The sequence below is a fragment of the Tachysurus fulvidraco genome, chromosome 17 (genome assembly GCF_022655615.1).
Source record: "Tachysurus fulvidraco isolate hzauxx_2018 chromosome 17, HZAU_PFXX_2.0, whole genome shotgun sequence".
Classification (NCBI taxonomy): Eukaryota; Metazoa; Chordata; class Actinopteri; order Siluriformes; family Bagridae; genus Tachysurus; species Tachysurus fulvidraco.
Window position 1 is genome coordinate 18,844,290 of NC_062534.1, and position 16,123 is coordinate 18,860,412.

Here is a 16,123-nt window from a genome sequence, read left to right on the forward strand (position 1 = left end):
TGTTCCGGCCCTGACTAACAGGACGATGACACGAGAACTTGTTAGTATCAGGTATTCCTTTAGTTTTTTCATAAAAAAAAAACAAACCGGGAAATTCAGTGAAGCGGTAACCCTACTCTACTACACTAGCTCTACTTACACGTGCAAATCATCACTCTTACATGAACGGCATTAAAAGTAGTAAACACACATTCCTCACTGCCCGGTACCTGCACCACTGTGTGCGTATTGTACTGAACATACATATATACCTGATTTTACTGCTCTTTTATTACAAGGGAGTTTAAATGTTTATGTTAAATGGCAATTATTGAGATGGCTGTTGTAGTTTAAATAGACATACTCTTATTATGTGCACTGAAGTCTCGGTTACATTAGTTAAATTTGGCTCTCTAATTTACCCATTTGAATGTAGAAATAATCTACTTGGGCATCTTACAATGCACTGATGTTGTAATGCAGTTTCAAAACACAACACAATCATGTTTAAAATAAGCTTACTTGGGTGTCTTACAGAGACAAAATACAACATACAGGCTCCTATATTGTTGTTGTGTCATCTCTCCGGCCCCTCACTTGGGATGCTTTTCATGAACGTCCCCCATGACAAACCAATTGAATAGCCCTTTTCTACAGGCTCCATTCCAGGAGACGCGTGTCACGCTCTAATTACCCCCTGGAAGAAGGAAGCCATCTACATTTACAACTGTTCCAGTGAGCACTTATGAGGATCATAAGATTTTCCAATTGATGTGAATTTCATGGAAAAAAATTTTCACGATTGATTGGATGCTTTTTATGTCAGACAGTTACAGCATTTGGCAGACGTCCTTATCCAGAGCGACGTACATACAGTAAGTGCTTAAATCTCGAACATTGAATACATTAATGCTGGTTCACTAGGTTACATACATAAGATACCATGAGTTTAAAACATTTGTGCAAAGTTACAATGAAAAAGTGTCAAAGGTTGTATTTTTTTTTAAATGCAAAAGATAAGGAAAGAAGTGCTAGTTGAAGTGTTAAGTAGTAAGACGCTCTTTTAAGTGGTGCTTGGCCAATAAAACCCGCTACAACCGTGAGACTAACTCCACCCTGTCAGAACCCAATCGGAGAAGAGAGCTGCCTACCCTCTTCTACATACTGTACATGAGCAAACAAACGCCAACAATAACTTAGTGCTGTTCTCACTGACAGAACAGTACAGGAACATCAATACTGTACATCATACAACGGGAACACCTCCAGTTACTACAACAGCCTTTAAACACAAAACACACACACACACTAACTATCTGAGAAGTTAAGCCAGATTTGGAAAAGGTTTCCAGGTAAAATGGAAAAAAAAACTTCAGAGTTCAAACCCCTGGTGTGTGTGTGCCTGCATGTGGGGTGTAATATAAATAAATAAGCAAATGAATGAAAAATTAATAAGAAGAAAACGGAGCTCCTCAGTCACTCACGCAGCAGGAACGCAAACGTTAACTCTGCTTGATGAAAGTACTGCTTTATTTACAGCAGAGAAGAGAGAAGCAGAGGAGGGAAAATAGCTGCAGTGTATCTGCGTCTCATTCCCTTTTCATGTCTTAAGTTTACAATGAGTTGGCGGATGCTGCAGTACAGGTACGGAGAGCATCAGGCACAGCATTCGTATTCAACTGGTTCAACTATTAAACTCCTCTTTTTGCGAGTAAGCCCAAGCTTCCACACAATATGAAACATTTTCAATTCAGAAGGCAGCAATTTGTTTTTGGTGCAGATCGCTGAATCTGCTAGAGCACAATACAACCACGATTCGATTCAGGAAATCAAATCAACTCACCTGCTTTTTACATTATTTGCATTTTTACACAGCAGTATTTTTTTATTATTATACATGAAGTTTAGGTTTGTTGCACCAATTCATTTTAATCGCTGCATTTGACAGTGGCACTTGCCACTCCCCCACCCCCACCACCACCCTTCTAATGTGAAAGCTTCATCAGAACTGGAGCTAATTCTGTCAGCAATCATCACCACAAGCAACATACTGTACACACAGGGTCCCAAACACTGTGCTAATCTTTCCAACGCCTTCTGGATACTACACTGCTTTCAAAATGTCTGAATCGCACTCCTGATGTGTTGTTTTCTATATCTGTACACGACAGGAATGATCAACACGCTCTAGCATGGATCCATCAAGGTTAAAGCTTGTGTACTGTGTGTGATCACCACATCCATCTTCTCGTTACAATAAGCACAAGAACTGTCTAAAGTGTGTCATGACTGATGGTTCAGCACTAAACACGTGGAGAGATGATTGCTTGTGGAAATGAGGGATTTGTTTCACTACTGATCACATGGTTGTGAGTTCAAATCCCAGCACAGGCAGCTTGGTTGTATATATAAAACTCAGAGTTTGCCATGACCCATTAGTTCCTCAGGAGCTCTCGGTTGCACAATTATAAATTGTTGTAGAAATTACATTTACATTATTTATTGTCCAGTGCCATGCAAATGAGGTTTACTTCCGAGTCTGGTTTCTCTTAAGGTTTCTTCCTCAGACCATCTCAGAGTTTTTCCTTACCACAGTCGCCTCCAGCTTGATCATTAGGGATAGATGTTGGAGATATATAAAGTTTTAATGAATATTTTTGAATTCATTTTAATCTTTAAATACATGTATATATGTATTCATTTATTTATTTATCATATATATTCATATATAATTCATATATATATTTTAAATACAAAATTTATTTTTATACATTCATTCATTTTCTACCGCTTATCCGAACTTCTTGGGTGACGGGGAGCCTGTGCCTATCTCAGGCGTCATGGGGCACCAAGGCAGGATACACCCTGGACGGAGTTCCAACCCATCGCAAATTTTTATACAAACAAATTAAATTGCAATTAAAACATTCTTTCAACGAGTAAGATTCTCTCTGGAAATGTAACATACTAAAAGATTACATTGGGACACATGATCTTTGGTATACTAATAGGTGAAGTGAAATGAGTGTAGAGAAATGATTATAGGAAAATAAAAACGTATATAAAAACACAGTTCGAGTCGATTCAGTGACAAATCATTGAGTGTGTTCAGTTATAATGAATTCCTGCAGTTCTAAAATGTTCTTGCCATTTTCACATGCAAATACAAATTCGAATCGTTATGTTTTCATGTCCTGAATTTTAAAAAAAAATTATCCTATATAAAATATCCCTATATTAATGTCAGATGGACTATTTATGCATTCTAAATAGATATGTAGTATCAAATTTAGTACAGAAATTAATTATGAGGGAATTCTTGGTTAGGGACAAAATAGACCAGGACCAAAGTGACAAAAGGCATGAAATGTAAACAGTACATAAGGGTTAAGAGTTAATAAATAAATAGTATAGACAACAAATTGCCAAAAATACCACAGAGACACATCCAGGTTTTTTATTGATTTTTTTTTTTTTAAATGTTGATCATTTAAGACTAGGGTATCTCACTGAAGTCTTCAAACCCCTGGACTGCGTTTGTGATCAACTCTGGATAAAAAAAACAAAAAACAATTTGATCCCATCTGAGATGATGATGATAAAATAAAGCCTTCATGATCTCTCATGTCCTGCTCTGCATGTGAAGCTGTACTGAACAGGCAAAGCTGCACTGCTCTTCTACAGGCCATGAAGCAGGAGGTGAGAGATCTCATGAGGATGATGTCTCAGAGCAGACAAAAACCGGAGGAGGTGTAAATAAAATCTCACCTGCACAGCACTGTGTTTGTGGGTGTTTGCGCCTGCATGTTTTCTCACTTGTCAGACACAAATTGGTGAAAATGAAATATTAAATCTCTCTCACCTTCTAATTCTGTTCGGTCTTACATGTTCCCCTGACGTCCCCGAGCCTCAGCTCACCTTCACACACTACTGAAACACTGCATCTCAGAAGCATGAGAAGATTGTCCTTCTGAGCAGTAAACAATGATGATCTCTCACTGGAAAAGTCACGTGTAACAACACGTGACCAAGATGCTTTTAACTCAGCGACTTACCGAAGATGTTTTTCCTCTATTGCTCTCTATCGGTATCTCTCTCTGCCTGTCCCCACTCTCTCCTGTCTGCCCCCGCTCTCTCTCCCCGTCGGTCTCTGTCCGCCCCGATCTCTCCCCGCCCCGGTCTCTCTCCCCGTCGGTCTCTGCCCGCCCCGATCTCTCTCCCCGTCGGTCTCTCCCCGTCGGTCTCTGTCCCCGCCCCGGTCTCTGTCCCCGCCCCGGTCTCTGTCCCCGCCCCGGTCTCTGTCCCCGCCCCGGTCTCTCTCCCCGCCCCGGTCTCTCTCCCCGCCCCGGTCTCTCTCCCCGCCCCGGTCTCTCTCCCCGCCCCGGTCTCTCTCCCCACCCCGATCTCTCTCCCCGTCGGTCTCTGTCCGCCCCGATCTCTCTCCCCGTCGGTCTCTGTCCGCCCCGATCTCTCTCCCCGTCGGTCTGTAAGTCTCGGTCTGTCCCCCTCTCTCTCTCAGTCTTTTTTTATCCACACGAACACGTTGCACTGCAGCAGAGACAGTCAGTATTTAACCCTTTACTGGACTGAACAAGCGGAGAGTGTGAGGCAGTGAGAGAGGACACTACAGCCACAGATCAATCCTCAATAATCAGAACTGCATGTTACACACCCTCTATTCCTACTCTGGCATTTTTCAAAATGGCTTTTTTTTTCCTCGCTGTTTTTAGAGAAGACAATGAGTCTGACATCTTGAAGTCATGAACACTTGTTACACTGATCCAGTGGAAATAAATCTCTTAGCTCTGTCGTACCTGACACGATTACTGCAGAACTTTGTAAACTGAGGCTGATTAATGAAGATCAGTCGAGCGTCCTCCTGGTCAGCTAGAGACGTCTTCTCTGACGCGTCCTCTGTCTTTTCATATCCTGAAACAGCAGAGATAATGATAGTGATTTTCCATCTAGATCGTATTTGTTGTTAAAATTACATAGAAATACACACACACACACACACACACACACACACAACATCTGACATGGAGGAACCGTAGTTTTTAATTTTAATATGCATTTTTTGTTGAGAATTTGAAACGATTCTTTTGATGATGTTTTTTCTGCTTGTTGTATGCAGCGATGCTAGAAGACTCTAAATAATAACAGAACTTGTGACTGAAGGCTTGACTTGCTGTGCTGAGACTCCTGCAACGTGGCTACTGGTACAACTGCTCATTATGCAGTGAGGGTCTGCTGGGTTTCACACATCTGATGGAAACCCACAACCTTTTCTACAAAATTACTTGCATAAAAAGGATGATATGAATGACAGGAAGCAGACCAGCATTTGTTCAATGTAAAAAATGAGACTGTGTGACAATACGATCACACACACATACACACTGCAAAAAACAGCTGTAATGCACTGAATCTGCAACATCCTAAAAAAGTGCACTCTGAATCATCTTTACTTTAACTGCCAAGTTCTAAAGCTGAAACGAGCATCAAGTCTGGTCCTTCATCTACAGACAGCACTGGTCAGCGTCACAGAGGATATGGAGTCTATACCAGGAAACCTGAAGCATGGACACACACACTCTCACAGACAGACAGACAGACACTCTCACAGACAGACAGACAGACAGACAGACACTCTCACAGACAGACAGACACTCTCACAGACAGACAGACAGACAGACAGACACTCTCACAGACAGACAGACAGACAGACAGACACTCTCACAGACAGACAGACAGACAGACAGACAGACACTCTCACAGACAGACAGACAGACACTCTCACAGACAGACAGACAGACACTCTCACAGACAGACAGACAGACAGACAGACAGACACTCTCACAGACAGACAGACAGACTCACAGACAGACAGACAGACTCACAGACAGACAGACAGACACACACTCTCACTCACAGACAGACAGACAGACACACACTCTCACTCACAGACAGACAGACACACACACACTCTCACTCACAGACAGACAGACACACACACACTCTCACAGACAGACAGACACACACACTCTCACAGACAGACAGACACACACACTCTCACAGACAGACAGACAGACACACACACACTCTCACAGACAGACACACACACTCTCACAGACAGACAGACAGACACACACACTCTCACAGACAGACAGACAGACACACACACTCTCACAGACAGACAGACAGACACACACACTCTCACAGACAGACACACACACTCTCACAGACAGACACACACACTCTCACAGACAGACACACACACTCTCACAGACAGACACACACACTCTCACAGACAGACACACACACTCTCACAGACAGACACACACACTCTCACAGACAGACACACACACTCTCACAGACAGACACACACACTCTCACAGACAGACACACACACTCTCACAGACAGACACACACACTCTCACAGACAGACACACACACTCTCACAGACAGACACACACACTCTCACAGACAGACCAACACACACTCACAGACAGACACACACACACTCACTGACAGACACACACACTCTCACAGACAGACACACTCACTCTCACAGACAGACACACACACTCTCACAGACAGACACACACACTCTCACAGACAGACACACACACTCTCACAGACAGACACACACACTCTCACAGACAGACACACACACTCTCACAGACAGACACACACACTCTCACAGACAGACACACACACTCTCACAGACAGACACACACACTCTCACAGACAGACACACACACTCTCACAGACAGACACACACACTCTCACAGACAGACACACACACTCTCACAGACAGAAAAACACACTCACCCAGACAGACACACCACACTCTCACAGACAGACACACACACTCTCACAGACAGACACACACACTCTCACAGACAGACACACACACTCTCACAGACAGACACACACACTCTCACAGACAGACACACACACTCTCACAGACAGACACACACACTCTCACAGACAGACACACACACTCTCACAGACAGACACACACACTCTCACAGACAGACACACACACTCTCACAGACAGACACACACACACTCTTGCACAGACAGACACACACACTCTTGCACAGACAGACACACACACTCTTGCACAGACAGACACACACACTCTTGCACAGACAGACACACACACTCTCACAGACAGACACACACACTCTCACAGACAGACTGACAGACACACACACTCTCACAGACAGACACACACACTCTCACAGACAGACACACACACTCTCACAGACAGACTGACAGACACACACACTCTCACAGACAGACTGACAGACACACACACTCTCACAGACAGACACACACACACTCTCACAGACTGACAGACACACACACACTCTCACAGACAGACTGACAGACACACACTCTCACAGACAGACTGACAGACACACACTCTCACAGACAGACTGACAGACACACACTCTCACAGACAGACTGACAGACACACACTCTCACAGACAGACTGACAGACACACACACACACTCTCACAGACAGACTGACAGACACACACACACACTCTCACAGACAGACTGACAGACACACACACTCTCACAGACTGACAGACACACACACACACTCTCACAGACTGACAGACACACACACACACTCTCACAGACTGACAGACACACACACACACTCTCACAGACTGACAGACACACACACACTCTCACAGACTGACAGACACACACACACTCTCACAGACTGACAGACACACACACACTCTCACAGACTGACAGACACACACACACTCTCACAGACTGACAGACACACACACACTCTCACAGACTGACAGACACACACACTCTCACAGACTGACAGACACACACACTCTCACAGACTGACATACACACACACTCACAGACTGACATACACACACACTCACAGACTGACATACACACACACTCTCACAGACTGACATACAAACACACTCTCACAGACTGACATACAAACACACTCTCACAGACTGACATACAAACACACTCTCACAGACTGACATACAAACACACTCTCACAGACTGACATACAAACACACTCTCACAGACTGACATACAAACACACTCTCACAGACTGACATACAAACACACTCTCACAGACTGACATACAAACACACTCTCTCTTCCTCTCTCTTTCACACATGTGCGCACACGAACAGAAGGATAACAGAGTAATCGATCCACCGACTGGCAGGTTTTTAGAAGGTACGAACCTGGAGGAAACCCACATGGACAAGAGGAGAACATGCACAGAGAACTCCAACCTGTGACCCTAAAAATGTCAGGCATACACACGGTGCACCCTGATATGCAAAACTTGAAGGTTTTTAACTGACTGACGGAAACATATTCAGTGAGAGAGTGAGAAATTAAAATGTAAAGCTTTTCAACAGACAAGACTTGATAATCACATGTTCTTGTCCTCTACCGAATCTGAAACCTTGAGCGTTTCCACAAATACAGGAAACATAACATTTACAGTACAGATGAAAAAAACCTAAACTCACTAAAAGGCAAAGATCAGCAAGTGAAGTAAAGGATTATTGTGCTCATTAAAAATCTAGAACTGACTAATTAGCCATAATTAAATAAAATTTGTACACACACAAATATTTAGCCATTATGACATGAAGACCTGTACAGAGAACAGAATGAGTCAGTAAGCAGTTTGTTTAGCCATGAAAAACACAGTGTGACTCACTGCAGTCTTTACATGTTACAGATTATCATCTCTCCGTCTCTCCTCTGATGAACAAAATGAACACAGCAACAGAGTAATACATATAAAGTGACAGTGATGTGACAGAGCTAAGTACGGTGAACCTTACTCAGAATTCGTTCGTCATTTAACCCATCCAAAGTGCGCACACACACACACCCACACCGTGAACACCCACCCGGAGCAGTGGGCAGCCATTTATGCTGCGGCGCCCATGAAGCAGTTGGGGGTGGTTCGGTGCCTTGCTCATGGACACCTCAGTCGTGGTATTGCTGGCCCGAGACTCGAACCCACAACCTTAGGGTAAGGAGTCGAACTCTCTAACCATTAGGCCACGACTCCCACCCCCCTACATATAATACACGAGAAGTATATGTAGATTCACAGAGAGAAATATACATACTATAGTCATACACACACACACACACGCACAGTGCAAGTGATTAGTGTCACATTTACTTCACTTACCCAAAGTGCAACTTAAAGCGGGGGTTTGGTTTTTACTCATTGTGAAACTGTCACATGTTCAAACCAACACTATTCTGTTTGCCACAGCTTCTGTTACAGAAACCTACATTACACGCAGTTGCACTTACTCAAAGTATGATTGCACTTACGATTCAGCGTGAAACAGGATACGTGGTACACCTGAGAAGCTGAAGGTTTGTTTAAGAGTTCAGTGAAGTGAACTCGTGTATGCTTCCAGCCCGAGCTCAGCGTTTTAACCTCTCATCCAGCACGGCCTTGCAGAAATAAATCCAGGTTTCAGAGACACTCCGGAGCCCACAAGAGATACCGAATAGCCTTTCTCCTGCTGGCCCCCTGACAGGGCAATCTTAAAAGTTTTGCTCTCAGAAAGTTATTTATAGTGGTCTAAAGTGGGATGTAACGAATCATTCACATTGATCTGAAAGCCTCTGCTATCTCGGCTGGAAGCCAAAACCTAAAGCTGTGCGATCGTTTGGTCACGGCTCCAAAGATGAGTAATGGGAGAGGCACGGTTTTTCTCTGTGGGCTCGTAAGGGTGAGGATTTCAAACGCTTGAAACGGTTTTATTACTGAATGTAAGGAGAAATGTTGTAGATTTCACAGATAATTATCTGCGACACACCATATGGTGTCATGTTTTATTCAGCAGGACTGACTGGAACAAGACCAATCGCACTCGAAGAATTAAACATACAGACTTGACAGATTGTAAAGATATGGATTTCTCCATAGGTTTTTGTCACCGACAGGTCCCATAACAAGCGACACCACGTGTGTTCACCATCGGGGGGGCGAGACTGCACCTGCAGCTCCAGTGTGGAGTAAAATGCATTTTATTTAATGTCTACTAAAACTAAAATGGAACCCTGCAAAAGTTTTTAAAAAACACTGTAGATTGTAAAACAGCACATAATGAACAAATCTGCTTCCAGGGTTTCTAACTGTTATTTTGAAAATAAACTTTATAAAAAATAGAAAAAATAAATAAATAAAAAATTTAAAAAAAAGTTCTCGCGATACCGATATTAGCCTACATCATGGTGATGTTGCCCGTCTGTGGCGTGTAATCAATCGTGCTCTTGAACGAACAATGGGTGATGTGGACCGCACGGATTTCACAATAAAACCTGACGATCTGTGCTCTGTGATAATATATGATACAAGAGACCTGAAAAAAAAACATCTTAAAAACATACAAAAGAATGCAAGGACATCGTTTCTAATGTGCTTCAACAGCAATTATACTGCAATAAACGCTGACAAGGAAAAAGGAAGAAAAAAAAAAAGCCAGCCGAATAAAAATCACAGCTCTTTCAAAGTAAGCTCTTTTTGATGATTGTCCATTTTTGATCGTTTTCAACAAAGTATTCGGACACAAATGAGACAAAAACAAAGCTTATTTACAGTTGAACTCAACCGTTTTTCTGAAATGGAACGAACCCTGATCCAACTCAATAAACTGGCACTTCATTTAATACCAACTATAAAGAAGGAGCTGAGGAGGCTGTGGAGTTATGGCCAAACTGTCAAGCAGGAAAACATCACTAGAGCTGAACAAAATGTTTGATCGATGAATAACAAGCAGGTTCCTCATTTCTGTATCAGTATCGACTACATCGATGGAAAAAACTAAACTAAATAAATAAATAACGGTGCTGATGTGTCCTTACTCGAACGTCTAACCAATTAGCATTTAGTGGATGAAAATCAGCCTATATCGTTGTGTTTACACACCACTCCAGCCCTGGACTGTGCAGTCATCCATTAGACCGTCACTATAAGCAGAATAGGAGAGCAGAGAAAGAAAAGATGGCAATGATTCATTAATCTAAACCCTATGACTCAGAACATGAAGAATGGAGTGGCAGCCATCAGGGATGAGAGTCTTCATTTAATTATACTGAAGAGATTATTAACAGAAGTACAAAAAAAAAGCAGTGTAGAATATAAAGGCTTGAGAAAAACAAGGGATTTCCCTGTAGAGAGAGAGCAGGAGGAGAGTAGGAAGGGTCTGAGATATCAACACTGGCACTGTGTAGTTAATCTGGGTTGAGAGGAAGTGCCTGTCTAAAACAGGAAGGCATGTTTTGATGCGTCTAGTAGCCATGAATCATGTCTGGGGGATGGGAAATAAACACAAACAAAAAAAATGTAGCGTCATAAAAAGCTGCACAGTGAGGACACACCCCTCGTTCTCGTCTCAGTGACAGGAGAAATGGACCGGAGGCTTGACACTGATCCATCAGCCCCGCGTACAAGCCTGCATACTTAAACACCGGCCCCTCCCCCAGCTCTCTGCTTCGCCGCTTCAGACTCCAGTCACGCTCCAGCCGCAGATATCTCGGATATAAGTGTCGCCCGGGTGTGAAGTGTTAGACAGCTGGTGAACTGTTTGTACAGTCATGCAGAGAATTAATCAAAACCTGTCTCTTCAAATCCCCATAACCTACGTATTTTCGTTCTCTCTCGCTCTCTTACACTTATCCTACCTTCACACACGCTCCGTGCTAAATATAGCTATACTCCCCCATCTCCCCACTGCACCACCCCCTCTACAGCAGTGCCATGATGATCATCCTGTAGCAGTCCCCTGTGAGGCACACGCACGGGCCATCTTGCCCCACTTACGCAACGGCTTAGCCCGATGACGCGGGAGGATGAGAGGCTTACAGGGTTCCCTACATCTCAAGGGAAAATTCCAGCACCCGGAAGCTGATAGAGGCATCCCAATAAAAGCCTGGCTCACTGTCGCAAAACCCACGTCTGGTGTGGCATTTAAGTTAATCGTTCTCACTGCGTTATGAGCTCAGGAACGTACAGACGAATTACAAATTAAAAGGTCTGGTAAATACCAGAATGGCACAGATTACCGTACTGAACCTCACACATCTATGGTGAAAGTCCCATCTTAATCATTTATATCATGTTAATCCGCATGAAACCTTTCAGTAACCCCCTGTGGATTCCCTGTAGATGGGGGGCAGAGTCATCCTAGAAGAGACCACTCCCATCACGACATATCTGTCTGAAGAAGGAAATAAGTGGGCCCAAAACATGCCCCTCGAAATAAAATAACTGTCCCACACAACAAACCAGAGTTACTGATTTGACCGTTAATTTGTCCTCTGAGACAAACGGTGAAAACATAAGACGGAATTAAACACTGCTTCTAATCTGCAGCATTCAGACAAACGATCCCAGCAGTACTGACTAGAGACAGGACTACAGACTGGATAAACGACACTAGAAAGTATTCCCACAGCAGGTTTACATCATGGCAGTGTCCAGTTCAGAAGCTTTAGTGGTTTAAAAGAAGGCTGTAAATAATGCTGCGTTCATGCCATTTTCACTTGTAATTACCACTGAAAACACCTCAAAATACCCACACTACTCAACTGCCAGTTCCTTCCCCATGCACGGTGTGATGTCAAATCAACATGGCTGATCACACTGAACAGTATAAAAACTGTCCTTTCTCTACTTTTGAATGAATTTAATGATGTATTGGCTTTTCTTATATCGATATACAGACATAGTACTTTGATAAATCTAGAATACTGATTATGCAAATTGCTGTTTTGAGAAGATAATCGTCAGCCTTATCCCTAACGCCCGCTGGCTAGCTTCATATTAAGCACCTTAATGATATTCTCCATTGTTGCTGGGCTGCAATTTCAGCTCAACAAGTAGCACAAATGTTTAAAGTTCTGTATATTTTAAGTGTTAATAGCCGCTCAGGCATGTAAAACTGGAAAAATGCTGTTAACGTACCTTTTTTTTAAAAAAGTTTTACATGCTATTATAGAGAAAACAAAAGGCTCTCTGTTTTGTTTTTATTATGGAAAAGGTGGGAAAGGTGGGAAATGCTATTGCTTTCACAGCAGCGCTTACAAAACACTGACCACAGCATAAGAAGTGCAGTGTAATGCAGCAGTGAAAATTAGGTCTAATAAGAAAAAAAAAGGCTCTGTGGTCAGTTGTTTGTACAGCGGTCGGTTGTTACGCTGTCTTCGACGTCGACGTTCGGGTTAATTACGTCACGTTCGACCTGGAGTTAAAAAAATTAAAAAACCTGCTTACCTTCAGGTTAAGCTTTTGTTCTCAACATCTAACTTGAACGAGCGATGTTTAGAAAAAAATCCAGCATAAGCAGCAGAATTTGGTTTGAAGCTGAGAAGTGCTGCTTTGTTTCATGATGTTGTCAGCAGTGTTGATTTAATGTCACTTTCCGAATTCATGTGGGAGGACATGTGGGTGTGTGATGTGCTGAACGTGAATACAGACAGTTGACAAAGGGCAACATTAAGGCTTTGAAACACAAATGTCTTCCGAAATGTATTCAACAGTGCCGTTGGTGAAAGAAAGAGAAATGAATTTTTAAGAAAACGTAGTGATGGTAAACTGGCAGTGCTACATAAATCATGTGCACTATTCAGACAGCAGAATCTCACTTGTAATTTTCACTGGTTCTCATGGGATAAGTGATAGTGATCTCTAGAACGGTCTGTGGTGTTTTCTGTCTAAAACGCTTTCCCATTAGGGAGCAGGACGTCCGTATTAAATGCCCAGAAAGGAAGCTGAGAAAGTTCAAGCCTATTCCCGAGCCTGGCAGCTAAACATCATCCTGTTTACATTCATCTCACAGCGTTCAACTACGTGTCAAACTTTTTCAGTCGGTGGCTATGTTGACCATAAGCTGAAGGGCTTGTTGTGTCAGTGTTTAAAGGTGTTTTCTCACACTGGACACTGCTGTAGGGAGGAATGGATACAGAGAATCGTTCAATGTACTGAAGCTTGCGGCCTGAAAAGTCCACCGAACGTATCAGAAGCTCTGTAGATAATCGATACTTCATCTAGATGGTTTTAACTTGCCCCAACCTATAAGATGATTGGCTGGGTGATTAAAAACGGCACATGAAGTCACCTGTTTCTGAAAGGTTTTTATTTTTAACTACTTTATAAAAGGCAGCCGCAGTCTGAGCATCAGACTCTCGCAGCCTTTTCCTGCGTGCTGCCGGCTAAAGAACAAACACCGAATGTAAACATACAGCACGCAGCATTAGGCTGCTCAATAACCACTTCATTCCAAGACTGCTTAGCTGAGAAAGCTTAGAAAAATAGGAGACTTCTTGGAAATTATAGGAAAGGCTGGACAAGCACAGTAATGTTTATGGATTTTATGAATTTCTTCAGATCAGCCAGGACACCTGCACATGGCCACTTCTTTTAACATGACATGATTAAAGGCGTCTATGTAGAGCAGAGTATAATCTATCTATTAAATGCTGCTACAAAGTCACCACCCGAGAGCCACTGAGCACGTAATCACACAGTCTAAGCTTACAATAAACCCAACAGCATCATCATCATCATCCGCAAGCCGTTTCCCTAAACCTTTACATGAGCTGACAGAAGACTTTGCCCTTTCTATCGAAATGGCTAAACTCGTTTGGACAGTCTTTGAGTAGATTCTGCTCTGTGCATATCAATTACACATGGCCGTTTGAGTCCCTGTAGGCCGGGGTGCCAGATAAAAGGCTCGAGGGATGACGCTCATTTCGCATGTTCTTAAAAAAATAAAGAAAAAAAACACCTGAATCTATCCACCGTCATGCTCAGCACTGATCTGACCATCAGCAGTCTAGTCACATGCCGCAGCTAGCCGGTAAACAGAAAGGAGCCACGTCTCCTACCATCTAAACGCTAGCTTGTTTGCTTCGAGCTTTTGATCTCTTTTTCCATCAGCTTCTTTTCATTCTGTTATTTTCAACCACACACAAACACACAGAGCAGGAGCATTAAGGAGTACAAACAGAGATCAAATAAAGCAGCTAGTGTGAAAAAAAACGAAATCCACCCAGGGGCGAGTAAGCGAGTGAGACAGCGCTGGTCAGTAGTGTCACTGGAGGGAAAGCCTCTGGAAGCAGCTCAGAGGTGGTGAGCTCTGTAGCTAAGCTGGATAGAGAAAAGATGAGGATTATTGCTTGTGTCAGCTAACAGACAGAACAACAGCACACAGGGCGAAGAGTCCAGAGGGATGCCCAGTGGAGGTAGGGAGGCCCGTCTGGCCTGGCACGCATACAAACACACTCTCTAAAGCGAGTGCTGTGTCTCAGACAGAAGTGCTGAGGGATTTCCACAAAACTGAAAAGGTGTCCAAGAGAACCGCTAGTTCAAATTACAGACTATTTGTATTTCAAGACAAAATATTCACGTAACATGTTTAAGATTCTACATTTGGTCTATTTTAAGTTTCACGCATTGTCTATACATTTGCCAAAAAAATAAAATAAAATAAAATAAAATCCTGTCCTTTGTTGTCACAGAGTCACGACCAGGACTGAGCAGGTGAGGTTTAAGGGTCACTTGGGGGAACAGAATAGTGACGGCTTGGTGGTGCAGGGTGTGGAACTCGCATCCTTGAAGCCAGCACCCAAAGCCTTAAGCACTAATCTGTCCGCTCCTACAAATTACAGTGCAATTTATAGCATCGGGTTTTGGTGCAGCGAGCAGCAGTATTGTCTCAGACCTACTGGTGTGATCCTGAGCTTGAGTTACTGGTAACACTTTCCCAGTGTCTGTGTGGGTTTTTTTTCCAGGTTCTCTACTTTTCTACCATCTCACAAAACATCTGAGTAAGTGGATTACCTCTAAATTGGTGTGCGTGTTATGAGCTGGAATAAACTGCAGTGCCGTCCGCGGTGTATTCCAGCCTCACATCATGTTCTCCTGTGATAGACCTGAGACTTAATGGCCGTGGTCTTTTTCTAGCACCGTGCAGGCTTAACACCACCATCATGATGTGTGTATATTTGCAGCATACGACATGGGGAGCAGAAGTGGATTCTATAAAAAGCCATTTTATCCAAGCTCCATTATTCTTAGGTGTGTTATGAGTCC

General features: G+C 43.1%; 1 protein-coding gene and 1 long non-coding RNA gene across 8 annotated transcripts in view; both read right to left on the reverse strand.

The window, feature by feature from the left end:
• atp8a1 (ATPase phospholipid transporting 8A1) overlaps nt 1–16,123 on the reverse strand; it is a 116,633-nt gene that overhangs the window by 94,263 nt on the left and 6,247 nt on the right. For all 7 annotated transcript variants that reach the window (XM_027135301.2, XM_027135303.2, XM_027135305.2 and 4 more), the window contains exon 2: nt 4,794–4,908. In XM_027135301.2, coding sequence (XP_026991102.2) covers nt 4,794–4,908 — 115 coding nt within the window. The remainder of the gene's footprint in view (nt 1–4,793; nt 4,909–16,123) is intronic.
• On the reverse strand, nt 3,422–4,084 carry LOC125139144. Its single transcript, XR_007138248.1, has 2 exons — nt 3,842–4,084; nt 3,422–3,528 (listed from the first exon to the last, which is right to left on the reverse strand). It is a non-coding gene; the product is annotated as an uncharacterized LOC125139144 (long non-coding RNA).